At 38.6% G+C, this 13,300-nt stretch overlaps 2 protein-coding genes across 2 annotated transcripts; one reads left to right on the top strand and one right to left on the bottom strand.

Annotated features, from left to right (window-relative positions):
* The first annotated feature begins 2,529 nt into the window (after positions 1 to 2,529).
* Positions 2,530 to 5,512, top strand: rasd2a (RASD family member 2a). Its single transcript, XM_015031052.1, has 2 exons — positions 2,530 to 4,614; positions 4,708 to 5,512. The coding sequence occupies exons 1-2, from the start codon at positions 4,074 to 4,076 to the stop codon at positions 5,226 to 5,228; spliced, it is 1,062 nt and encodes a 353-aa protein (XP_014886538.1). The 5' UTR covers positions 2,530 to 4,073; the 3' UTR covers positions 5,229 to 5,512.
* A 623-nt stretch (positions 5,513 to 6,135) lies between these two features.
* On the bottom strand, positions 6,136 to 11,430 carry rsad1 (radical S-adenosyl methionine domain containing 1). The gene is made up of 8 exons (XM_015031047.1): positions 11,338 to 11,430; positions 11,167 to 11,260; positions 10,895 to 11,053; positions 7,993 to 8,056; positions 7,767 to 7,914; positions 7,470 to 7,524; positions 7,240 to 7,343; positions 6,136 to 7,007 (listed from the first exon to the last, which is right to left on the bottom strand). Exons 2-8 carry the CDS (start codon positions 11,206 to 11,208, stop codon positions 6,902 to 6,904), a joined length of 678 nt encoding a protein of 225 aa, XP_014886533.1. The 5' UTR covers positions 11,209 to 11,260; positions 11,338 to 11,430; the 3' UTR covers positions 6,136 to 6,901.
* Positions 11,431 to 13,300: the final 1,870 nt, after the last annotated feature.

Genomic DNA, 13,300 nt, shown 5'->3' with positions numbered 1-13,300 from the left:
ACACGACAAGAAAAGGCCAACGTGCACAGAGATTAGGTACAAGCAAATCAATGAAACAAACTCCCAGGACTTACATGTGACATTTCAACTGTCACAGCTTCACCAGTTTAAGTCTGATGGGTTCTGTTTACAACTCTCGGTCTTTCTGTTTCTGTGTGAGCTATACCAATCACTGTGGACACTTCCTCCCGCCTTCCTCCTTGTCTGTCTTGGAACCCTCTGCCTTTATTTCTCCTCAAAACAGATGCTTGAACATTCTTTGTTTCCCAACAAAAGCGTGATGAGGTCAGAGCAGGGAGGACATGCAGGCAAGATTTGGGAAACAGGAGGGGAGGAGGAGCAAAAGGAGGAAGAGAGAAAAACAGGTTGCAGTGACGTCACATGCAGAAGAGGAAATATGACTTCTTGTTTGCAGGTGTGTTTGGGTCTGTTTGCTAAGCTTTCCTGGACATGAAGCTCTTTGTAGGTTCATAAGTAACTTATTGATGTTGAAATCAATATATGTGTGTGTGTGTGTGTGTGTGTGTGTGTGTGTGTGTGTGTGTGTGTGTGTGTGTGTGTGTGTGAATGACTGTAGTGTGAAGCGCTTTGGGGTCCTCTGGGCTTGATAAGGCGTTATACAAGTAGAAAGCCATTTACCATTAACCATTTACCAAATATTTCATACTATGGAGATCAACAGAAGAATGTGACAGAGATTTTAGTGGGGGAAAATCCCTGGGACATTAAACATAATAATTTAAAGATACCCGTGGTTGTATGTAGTGAATCACTTCTTATTTGATTTCTAATAACTTGCAGTTACAACAAACGTTCAGCCAATGATCGTTTGGTCGTGGCCCAAGTTGATGATTCAAGGTTCAACTTGAACCTTGTAATCTTTCTCAATTGCTTTGGTTCATTTCTCTGATCAGAATTCAAATTCTCACAGCTGTTTGTTCAACGTCCACAACATTAAGTCATTTGTGCTTCATAGTAGTAGTTTCTCATACCTGTGCCAACAAATCGCAAATGCTTTGCATCAGTTGCTTTCATTTTGATAACACTGAAGCCTCCAGTGACGTGAATACTTGCCTTTAAGGAATGAACAATATATTTTGCAGGTTCATAACTGAGTTTTGAAATTTGTCCTGCTTTCAGAAACTTGCTGTCGTGCAAATGTGATGTGAGAAATGCATCAAAAAGCGACTAAAAAACCCTGCAAAATCAACTGCATCCTATTGCTGCCCTCTAGTGGTGGTAGTTCAACGTGTTTTCTGTGAAACTTCACAAGAAAATCGTTTCTAAGAGCTCACTGATGTTGTTGTTCTGGCAAATATTTCCACTCATGTCATCTTCAGTGTTGGCCAAACATAAATCTACATAGTTCAAAGGTGAGAAGAACAAAAATCTGCAGGAAAATATGACCTAAAAACCTAATGACCCACCTAAAAGACTGAAACAAACAGAAAAATTAATGAATAGATCGTTCAGGCTAGAAGAGATAATTTATGGGAAAATATGACTATCTTTGCTACTTTTTGCAAGGACTGCACATATTTGCACAAACCTACTTTAGTTAAAATAACCTCTTCAGTAAATGGCTGGGAATTTGGAATAGTATGTTGGAAATAAATCAGTTATGCATGATAACAAAAAAAATGACTATGGTCATAAGACTGGAAGTGAGTGTAATTAGTAGTTATGAAATAAAAAGGTTACAGAAAGATCAGCGCAAAACACTGTCCCCTGGTAGACAGAAATAACCTGAGACATATATTATAGAACATTAAAGAATAGACAGCACCCGCCTGAACTGACAAAGAGTGCGTTTCTCATAGAAGTACAAAAAAAAGCAATTTTTACTCCAAAGAGCGTGTAAGGATACACAGCTCAAGTGGGAGAATGAGTTGACCGTAAAACTATTAGTCAGACACTCCGCAAATCCAGAGTGGAGAGAGAGAATGAGAAGAAGGGCGGAGCTAAAAACAGGACAACTCTGGAAGAAAACCTGTTAGAGGCAGCTAAACTTATGACTGGGACAGAGGTTCACCTTACACTGAGTCAGCAACCCGTTACATACAACAGGCAAGTGGCCCAGTCAAACTTTAAACCCTAATCTTATTGAATATGTGACTAAAAGAATAAAAAAAAATGCTCTTCAAAGATACCACTTAACATGAGCTGTTAAGTAACGAACAAATAGAAACATTTCAGCTGTTTAGATCAGCACAGCTGGTCGAGGCATTGCAAAATGACAAAATTTTACTTAGTACTTTTATCTGGTTTCCAGAGCAAATATCTTAGTACATTTGAAATAAGACAAAACAAGTAACTTTTCAGCTGGATATAGAAGTTTGTTTTAAGTAAATTATTCTTGAATTGGCTATATTTTTAATTTGTTTTGAGAAAGCCATGTGTCATTTAGATAGATAGATAGATAGATAGATAGATAGATAGATAGATAGATAGATAGATAGATAGACTCTTTTCTAATCATTTTCTTTTCAAAAGAATTCATTCTGTGATTTTTCAACTCAGCATGTCCTTGGTTTCACTGAAAAGCATGTTGACGTAGAAAACCTCATGTTCTGGCTTCTGTGCTGCACTGACAAAGATCTTGGTGATGTCCTTCAGCATCCATTGTGCTGTCCTCACTCTACCATGTCTATGTTTTGATTCACTTTTGTTCTTTTATATAAGTACAGCCCCCTCAGTAAGAAAGTTGGGACACTTTGTCAATAGAAATGAAGCTTTTCAAAGTTCTCTCAAAATAAGTCCTTGTGGAGGCCAAACAAAGCTCATCTTCTAGCCTATGGATGAGAGACAATATCAAGGTTGTCGTAGGAACACGTTTACAACTGCATACATCAATAGGGCGTATAACTTGCTCGTGTCTGAACACTTTTATTGCTGATCAGTGTGGGAGAGTTTTTAAATGACATCTCTGGGCATATTACAACAGAGAGTGCAGGAAAAGTGTGTGTGTGGGCAGTAATCTTGCAAGGAGTCCAAACTCTTGATGCTTGATTGTTTCAAATCAATGCAAGAATTTCAAGGCAATTTAAGGATACGCCAGTTTAAAAAGCAATCCGTGCGGGGTGATGATAATATTAAGTTTTATTAGATGACCTCGCTTGAATGAAACAATGAATACAAGCAAGTTTGCTGTTTCCAGTTTGCACAAGTTTAGGCTTCGGTATTATACAGTTGTAAAATCCTCCATCATAAAATTCTGGGAGTACTGCAGAGGAATCATTTATCCCCAGGCTGTGTGAATCACAGAGCAGAGAGTGTGCTTTGGAACTAGTCGTGACAATATAATGTAATATAATATAAGTGGGGGGGCTTCCACAGAGACAGAACTTGAAATCTGTACATCTTCTCTGGCGCTGTTATAGCAGGATGTGCTGTAAAATTGTCAGTGTGTCAGTCTGATATGTTTTCTCACAGTGAAATGCCATAACCATGTGGGGAGGGGGGCACTGATATGAAAGCAAATTATGTTTGTCACTAACTCACGACTGCAGGAAATTACATGAGAACATTGTTAATCACTCTGAGCGCTCCACAATTCACAGTGTCATGTCTGCAGGGATTTGGGGCTATTAGACTGCTCTGCATCCATTATTCTGTAAACTATCCATTTATCCATCAAGAGAGAGGAAACTAAAAATAAAAAAGGTAGAGTGCGTCTAATTATAGGACTGGACAGATCACGATACCCTTCATCTTCGAGTGTTTTTCACAGAACAAACTGTTCAAATGCATATTCTTAACTTGATTTTAATCATGTTGAAATAACTGCATGTTCTGCAGGTAATGTCTACCTGTATTTCTAGATGAATCTAGACTTCTTTCTTTATTCCAAAGAGAAATTGATTTTTTTTTTTTATTGGACATTATGCGGGTGCTTCATGCTTCTATAAAAGGCATACTTTCTGAGCCAGCGCGATGACGCAGAGACTGCATGGGCTCTCAGCAGGAGTATAAGAGATGGCACTCAGCTGCGTTGCGGAGCACACATGAAGGGGGGAGAGGAAATCGATCGCTGATTAGACTCAAGAAGCTTCTCGGTGGGAAGAGCCAAAGGGATGAACACAACTGAGAAGTTCTGCCTTCCCGTTGATGGCATCCTCGAAGTGTTCAACTCTTTCACCGGGCATCAGCGTTCACGAATTGCGCACCAAGTACTGCAGAGCGCAGCTCTCATCCCGCGATCCCAACACCCCAAAGTCTCAAACATAACCAAAACGGGCATGGGCATCATCAAAACTGTCAAAGGTTGCTGGAGACGGCAGGATAAGAGAATGACCTCCCGCAGGTCCTCAAGTTCCGGGCGTCGGCAGGTGTCGATTGACCGAGTCCCCAAAAAGCCGGTGGACCTGACAGAGTTGGGTGCGACCAAGTCGAAGAACTGTCACAGAGTAGTGGTGCTCGGGGCGCCCAAAGTGGGTAAAACCAACATCCTCCGGCGGTTCTTAGGGGAAGACTATGAAGAACACTATGAGCCTACTGTCGAGGACTTTTATCGCAAGATGTTCCACATAGGAGGGGAAACATACCAGGTTGATCTGCTGGATGCGGCATCTGAGAAAGACTTTCCAGCCAAACGGAGATTGTCCATACTTACAGGTAAGGACGCTTTATGGCTTAGTTTTACCAAGAAAAACAGTCGATGTCCTTAAACTCAATTACAATCTTTTTTTTTTTTTTTTGTCTTTGCAGGTGATATTTTTCTCCTAGTCTTCAGCTTGAATGACAGAGAGTCTTTGAATGAAGTCCGTGAGCTGCTCGACGAAATTAAAGCCGCAAAGGCAAAACTCCAAAAGCCCAACCACCCCGCGAAGGTGCCAGTCCTGGTGTGCGCCAACAAAGCAGACCTGGACGCTCAGAGAGTCCTCAGCAACTCCGAGGTGGTGGACATCCTGGGCGAGGACGCGCCGTTCTTCGAAACCTCCGCTAAAACAGGCGCCGGACTGGAGGCTGTCTTCGCGGCTCTCGCAGCTCTCGGCGGGCTGCCCGACGAGACCAGCCCGTCGCGGCATCAGATCATCCCCATCCTGACCTACCAGTCGCTGTGCGTGGGCAAACGAGGCATCAGGATGAGGAGACACTCCCGGGGACTCGGCGCACCCTGCGCCGCCGTGGACCCCCTTGCGCGCCGCCCGAGCTTCGCCAGCGACCTGCGGCTGGTGCTTGGATCAAGCACCCAACACAAGAAACCCGAGAAGCGTCAGGTTCAATGAATTATGAAACTTCTCGACAAAACAAAATTGTAGTAGTATGCTGCAATGTCATAACATGTAAGGAGTTATACTCTGTAGCACCTGGCCGGACCGGTGCATTAATCATTTTATTTTTTGTATTCTATAATTGCATCCTTTATTAAAAGTTTGTTTAAAATGTCGTGCTTGATTTCCCCCCCCCTCCCCCCTCTCAGTGATCAAACATTTTGTCGATTACAATGAGAATGTGAAAATGATTTACGCAAGAACTTGATGGTTGTCAAGTGTTGATGTAAAAAAAAAAACTGGAGCGTGGGATGGGGATCATCTGCGAGAGAGGATGACTCAAAACGTCTTCAAGAGTCTCCAATCAGACACGAGAGATTATTCACATTTCGGGGCGCCCACGACGCTCGGGGTTGGCAACGAGCCTTACAATGTGTCAGGAGCAATCCCGCTTACTCAGCTCCGGTAGTTTACACACGTCCGAATCACGTTGTATTTTAGGAAGCAAAACCTTAAGGCGATATTTTTGAGGAGGAGGAGGAGAGGGCGAATGATAAGAGGAGAGCGGCAATGAGATCAGTACCATGGAGAGAGCCCACATGGAAGCCAGAGGGCAACTTATCCACTCGATACAGTCAGCCATTTTTCATAGATCCTACTATTACTTTTTGAGTCATGGCACATTTTAAGATGTCAATCACTTTTCCTTTCATATAGTTACATAAACAAATCAATAACATTTGTGAGAAGGAGACATAACTCTGGAATTTATCGAAAAATATTTATTTTCTTGTACAAAAGTTGCACCGTTACATAACCTCTGGGGGGGAAAAAACATATTTGATTTTTTTTCTTCAGACTTTTTTTAGAAAACAAAAACAAAAAAAAAAAAAAGTAAAAAGAGTAAAATACACTGTTTTCAGTTTCTTTGCATTTTTATTTTCCAAATACATACATTTACAAAAAGAAACAAACAAAACAGTTCTTAATTATGTCCAGTTAGATTGGACAAAGATGTGTTAAGTAAAACATTCATTATTTCTTACCAGGTTTCTGCATTCATTTTAATTCTGTAATAAATAGAATGCTCTATCAAAAAAAAAAATCACAAAACTATACACAAATGTTTTTGGATGTTATGTGACAAAGTCTATACTTCTACAAGGCATTATAGCACATAAATGTAGCATCCAAATAGAAAGTATTATTTTAACCAATCTAAGTTAATTATATAGTACTCCAGAAACTGCAATTAAAAATAAAAGTGAAATTGAAAGTATTATCTTCAGCAGTTTAACTAATAAAGCAGCAAATATTACAAAAACGGTCTAAAATTAAACATATATCCTTGTATTTAAAATAACCTGAAAAAGACTGCAAGAAAAGAAATTAAGATATAAAACACACTTTTTGAACTGACATCTAATATCCTGTTAAAGCTGCATAGAGGGTTACAAAATATTATTCATTAAAAAAAAAACATAAAGCAGAAGTAAAATATTTGAGCATTTCTAAAAAAAACAAACAAAAACAGATTGTATCAAATCTGACATATTTTTTAAACAAATAAATACTTTATTCTTTTACACATATCTGTCATGTTTAGGCAATTCAACGGATTGTGCAAATTCTTATTTATTTTTTATTTTTTACATGGTTGTGATTTAGAGAGTTATAGATCTTCATTGTCAGTTAGCTGCCAGTTTTTGGGAAAAACCTCTTTCCAGTTCCACCAGCAAAACAGGAAGCATGCTGTCCAGTAAGGCCAGACCCTCCCAGGAACATCTCAAACCCCTAAAAAAAAGAAATTGAAAGTATTATCTTCACCGGTTTAACTAATAAAGCAGCAAATATTACAAAAAGCGTCTAAAATAATAGAAAGAATAATGAACAAGGTGTCTGGGTTGGTGTTTGCTTAAATAATTATGCCAAACAAAAAATATGCTAGATCTAGCTTCATATAGATTGCAACTGTATGTGTTTACAAGTAAACATGACAGTAGAAAAGCAAAGACAATGAAATCACCTGTCATCAAGAATCAGCTGTCCACGTTGCAGCAGCTCTTGGACAACAAGAGATCCACCAAATATTTCAAGAAGACTTAATTCAGGGCTAAACAGCTCCCAGTGCTTTAAAAAGGCAGAAAATTGTGACAAATATGTTCAGGTTTTACAAAAACTACTCACTACTCGACATTCTCCTCAGTGACAGAGGCATTCGCACAGAAAGTAAAAGGGCTATTGTGTGAGCTTCACCTTGTGACTAATGCCCATGGTCATTCTCATTCCCATCACTAACACCTCCTCTAATCTGCAAAACAAAAATCATTCAGAATTAACAAGGACAGGTCTCAATATAGCTTCTTCTAATGTGGACAGAATGTTTCAGAGTTGTAGCACATGTATACCCAGTCACACATCTTGTGAACTAAGTGTCACATTTTCACATGGCCAGGGAATTTTGGGAAACTGCAACAATGTGTCGTCTTGTGTGATTACCAGAAATAGCCATGGCAAGACACATCGCTACTGCCTGTAAGTGTAACAACTCACAGTTCAAGATGGCCCAGCTGGATCCGCCTCCGTGTCCCATGTCCTCGCTGCCGGACTTCGCGGATCCACACATCCGGCTCCAGGGTCTGTGTCCGGGCCTCACGGGCAACGCCTCTCTCCCCAAGGGGAACAAAACGTCCATGTGCTCCTGTTACACAGCGTGAGCAAATAAGATTACACAAAAACAACCAACATCCACCAGTGGTTCTGACCCAGTTTAAATTACCAGGGCCAACACCGATGTACTGTCTTCCCGTCCAGTAGCTCAGGTTGTGACGACTCTCTGAATTCTGTGCAACACAAAGACAGGTGATATAGTTACAACTGTGAGCAATGGCACAGAACAAACTTAATCTCATTAAGAAGTAGTACAGTTATGATTTTAAACAGAATCCCATCTCTAAGTGTCAAACACACTCATTTTGACCCAATATTTCTATTTTCAAATGCTAACTAAATATGATGCAAGTTTACTCATCGACACAGCTAAACAAGACTATGTAGCATGACAGATTTCTACGGAGTGAAAATAATCTCAGAATATGCTAAGGGGCAGGCTCCCAGTTGCGATATTTTTTTAAAAATTACATTTTTAATCGACCTGACCCAGAACTTTGTCATCACCATCTGACAAAAATAAATATAAAATAATTTTTTAATGACCATATTAGTGATGTTTTTACTCATTTTTACAAATGCTTCTCAAGAAACAAAAGAAATATTATTTAAAACAAAAAACAACAAAAAGTCCATCTGACGGAGTTGACGCAGAGCTAAAGGTGAAGACAAACTAGTGAGTAAAAAGAAATACTTGATACATGTGAAGTTATGCAATTTATGTAAAATACATTAAATGAATTAATTGCACATTTAAGTGAGATTTGACAACAATTTCACTGAAAGAGTCACAAAAACTCTGATGGAGTTGACGAAATGCCAAACTACCTCAATTTATATGATGTTATTCTGAAGGAGGCCATATTGTAGCTCCTCAGGTCCATGAAATCTTTACAGTATACCAAAATTAAGCTTTTATTTCACAAAATTTCATCAAAGTTTTGTAAATTGTCAGTTATGGAATTGACACATCATGGTTGTGACAAGCAACTTAGGAATAAAACAGAAGAAAAAACTAAATAATAATAACATGCTAACCAGAGCTAACTAGCCCTCTTGGCAAAGGAAGAGAAAGGAAGTGGTCATCGGGTCCTCAGAAGTTCTGATGCCCCCCAATAATGCCTGATTTTTTTTTTTTTAACATTTGTTTTACGTCTGACAGTGTTAACAAAAACTAGGGACAAATTTCAATGGGGTTGGAAAATATATAAAAATGATTTTTAATTCAGTTTATTGGTACTTTTACAATTATTTATATGAATACTTATACTTAATTGTCATAATATACTTAGTATTCCTTTGTTTTAACTATTATAATGTAATACATTATAATATGTATAATTATAATGTATTGTAATTATACATTATAATTACCCCTTGTCTTGAGTTCTGCTCCAAGACAAGGGATTTTACAGACACCATCCACCAACTACAATGTTTAAAATAAATAAATATTCAGCAAACACCAGGAAAATATACATTGTTGTGCTCACATGACCCAGGTTAGTCAGATATTTGGAAAAAATATATATATTTTGTGTATATTTTATTCAAATTTTGTGCTTTGTTTTGTCCCTATTCTCAAGAATCATTTGGAATACAAGAATTCTCAGTTTGCTTTTTAACTTCGTTGGAGATGCAACACTTTGAGAGAGACAATTTCAAACGGTAATTTTAGAAACTATTTCAATTTTAGTGAAAATGATTCTTACTATCGGTTGGGGCCTTGGCTATCTGGTCACAAAGGGAGTTGAAAAATTACTGGGACATAGTATTGAAGAAGAAGACACCACAACAGAGAGCTCATCTGACGAGAGATTTGAAAATGGTTTTGATATTGTTGCCAAAGAATCCGAAGAGGACAAGAGGTGGAGATACTTTTATTTTGAGGAACTTATTCTTGAAGATCATAGTGACATGGACACTTCCACTAAAGTTGTCAGTACCACTTCACGTGTCTTGAAAATTTGACAGTCAAGACTCCTGAAGATACTGTTGCTTTGGAATTTGTCAGTGTTCTTGATTTGGAGCTGCACTTGGAAACTTGCTCTGGGGACACAGACACTGATGATTATGAAAGAGTTGATGTTCCCCTTGAACAAATGGACCTGGCTTTTGAAGCGAGCTGTGATCTGGAAAACTGTGCACCAGAGATCCAGTTAACGGAAGATTCTCAGGTGAAGGAATTAGAACCAGAGCCAAAGTCTGATCAAAACACATCTGTCTTCACTCCTGCAGATGAGGATTTATCTGTGAAGGAAGGTCAGTCGGACAGTCAAATGTCCTCAGTGCTGGAAGACGATGAATTCAAGAAGAAACTGACAGATTCTGAAGTTTGTCTTGCGGTGGAAACAGGGCAGGTTCCACATGCATCTGGATTGACAGGAGAAACCCCAGAGGAGATTACTCCAACTGAGCCAGAACTGGAAGAACCACAACCAGAGTACTTCAGCGAACCAGAGGAAAACCAGAGCAAAACTGAGGAGATAAAGATCAGAAAAATGGCCATGATAATCCTAGTCAGCAATCTGATCCAGAGGATTATCAAGAAATCAGGACAGAGCTGTTACCCTCCAGAAAAATTTAATGCCATATTCAATCGTCTGTTTGATAAACTCTGGATTGAAACTGAACCCATAGTCCTCAGTATGGGATTTCACCAGCTCATCATTGTGCATAAGAGTTTAGCACATTGGTATTTGTAATTTTATGCAGAATGAGACTTTACACAATAAGGAAAGGATGCAAAAACAGATGTCAGTTGGATGAAATATGTTGCTAAAAGGACTTATGATTACTTTGTAGAAGTTATTTGAACTGTGCACTGATGTGCTGGTATATAAATGTTGAATTCTGCTTCATATATATTAGGAGTATATTTAACTAAATATTAAGGGTAAATAACAAGTAGGATTTTATTACATATGTTGCCTTTTAACTGTGTTTAAGTTAATCCAAGCTTTAAAATCCTTAATTTATTGATAATATGAGGCTGTTTGTGACAGACTTACATTTTTAGCAAAGTTAGACACTTCATACTGCTGAAAGCCGTGCTGCTGGAGAGTTGTTCTGGCACATTGGTACATCTCTGCTGTGATTTCCTCTGTGGGCATGGTTACTTGTCCAGACTGGACCTGTTTAAACAGCTGAGTACCTCTCTCAAGGGTGAGCTGATACAGAGACACATGGTCATCACACACCCTCAGCATCTCAGACAACTCTCTGCTCCACAATTCAGTTGTTTGGTTGGGGCGTCCGAACATAACATCCACCGACACCCCACCTGGACACAGCTTCCTGGCCTCTGCCAGAGTCTGCAAAGCATCCAGGGAATTGTGGTCTCTTCCCAAACTTTTCAGGTCCTTGTCCTGCAGAGACTGTGGGAATAACAATGCGTTATAAGCAGTAGCTGGACACAATTTTCTGTACCTTAAAATCTAACATTTTTGTTTACCTGGACCCCAATGGAGAAACGGTTCACGCCCGCATGGTGGTAGTCTTTTAACTTTGACATTCCCACTGGGGTAGGGTTTACCTCCAGTGTGACTTCAACCTCATCTGAGAGATTCACCTGCTTGGAAACTGTTTCAAGGATCTTAGCGATGGTTGATGGGTGAGCCAGGCTTGGAGTCCCACCACCAAAAAAAACAGATGTGATGCTGCAAGTCCAAAACCAAAGGATTGTGAAGGTGTTTACAGGGCAAAAGTATTTATATCTCTTAAAATTCTTCAGATGTTGACATGATCAATTCACAATCTTCAGTCTATTTTATAAGGACTTTATGATAGACCAACATAAAGTGTAGAATAAGTGTGAAGTTGAAGGAAACTGATAACACACTTTGCTAAATTGCTTTTACATTCCAAAATTGCAACAAAGTTCCAGTTTGTAAGTTGTCAATATATAAAAAGTTGAAAGGGTATCCATATCTCTGCACTGCATTAGTTGTAACCTGTATGCAGGATTGAACACAAGAGTGACTTGACTGAATGAATTAACATACCAGGACACTTGACTGAGTTGCAGCAATGTCTCAGTTTCCCTCTGAAGACACTTTGCCATGATGTCTTCGTTGTTCTCTTTGGGTATGTATTTGTTAAAATTGCAGTAGGTGCATCGTCGGAGACAATAAGGCCACTAAGGAAGGGAGAACAGAAGGCAAAGCATACATCATATATGCCTTAAAAGTCGAATACTTTAATATTAGAACATTTCTGAAGAAACGGGGCCTGCCAAAGTGTGCCCGTCGGTTGGAACTGAGCATTCAGAGGTTATAAATTAGCATTAATGCTAAAGTAAGCTACAATGTACTCAATAGTATGTGGAGTCACAAGCATGTTGGACTTAGTCCATTCAGTATGTTAAAATTAGTCTATAAGCTAAAATTAGCCAAAATGTTGCCAGTGGCATGTTGTCTCACATTGACTTCATCCATTCAGTGTACTAAACATGGAAAACAAATAAAAAAAAAAACAGCTAAAACGTTTATTTTAGAGATGAGGTTACTGCTACCACCAGTAAGGGGGCAGTGCACTGCTAATGTTTGTGCTAATCTGAATGCACTGCCTTCTAATTTTTACTTTTGCAAAAGTAAAAATCAGACGTTTTGTGGGGCTTTGTTACCAGAAAACGTGGTCATCTCTTAGCAACAGACTGACAACAAATGCTGTTTTTCCAAGATTTCTTCTGCTCTTTTGAAATACTACTTATCTTATATACTTAACAAGAATTGTGCAGTTGTTTTTTTTTTTTTCTTCTTTTTTTGTCATTGGTGGTACATATAAAAGAGACATTCAATAAAGAAGTAAAAATCAGATTTTTACTTCATGGCTGCTTGTTACCAGAAAAAAAAACACTAATCTCTAAACAGCAAATTAATAAGTAATATTATTGTTTGTAAAGCATAAGCTCTTTTGAAATACTGCTTATCTACTTAGACACAGGAAATGTATAGTTTTAAATTGTTAAGTAAAAATCAGATGTTTACTTTGTGGCACTTGGTTACCAGAAAAGGTGCTCATCTCTTAGCAACAGATTGACAACAAATATTGTTATTATTCAAAAAACGTAATATTTCTTCTGCTCTTTTGAAATACTATTTTTCTTACACCACGTAACAAGAATTGTGCATTTGAAAATGGTTTTTTCTTTTTTTTTGTCTCATTGGTGGTACATATATTACAAAACAGACATTCAACACAAAAGTAAAAATCTGATTTTTACTTTGTGGCTGTTCGTTACTTGAAAAAAACGCTCATCTCTAAACAGCAAATTAACATTAACAAGTAATATTATTGTGATGATGCACTAACCTGAGAGGAATAATGAGGCTTTCATTTTGGAATTTTCAGTAGCTTCATTTTAAAAGGCCTCAAGAAACCCTTGTGTAACAGTGGTTATGTTAAACCAGTCCTCA

The sequence above is a fragment of the Poecilia latipinna genome, unplaced genomic scaffold, assembly GCF_001443285.1.
Source record: "Poecilia latipinna isolate Pla-1442-1.1 unplaced genomic scaffold, P_latipinna-1.0 Scaffold198, whole genome shotgun sequence".
Taxonomy (NCBI): Eukaryota; Metazoa; Chordata; class Actinopteri; order Cyprinodontiformes; family Poeciliidae; genus Poecilia; species Poecilia latipinna.
This window is presented reverse-complemented; position numbering and strand designations above follow the sequence as displayed.

Bases quoted from the DNA above. Each gene is read 5' to 3' on its own strand.
- rasd2a (XM_015031052.1), top strand. From the start codon at position 4,074: ATGAACACAACTGAGAAGTTCTGCCTTCCCGTTGATGGCATCCTCGAA. The intron at 4,615-4,707 runs GTAAGGACGCTT...TTGTCTTTGCAG, and splicing joins GAGATTGTCCATACTTACAG to GTGATATTTTTCTCCTAGTC.
- rsad1 (XM_015031047.1), bottom strand. From the start codon at position 11,208: ATGCTTTGCAGACTCTGGCAGAGGCCAGGAAGCTGTGTCCAG. The intron at 11,054-11,166 runs GTGGGGTGTCGG...TCTCTGTATCAG, and splicing joins GGCCAGGAAGCTGTGTCCAG to CTCACCCTTGAGAGAGGTAC. The intron at 8,057-10,894 runs GTAAGTCTGTCA...TGTGTTGCACAG, and splicing joins TGTCTAACTTTGCTAAAAAT to AATTCAGAGAGTCGTCACAA.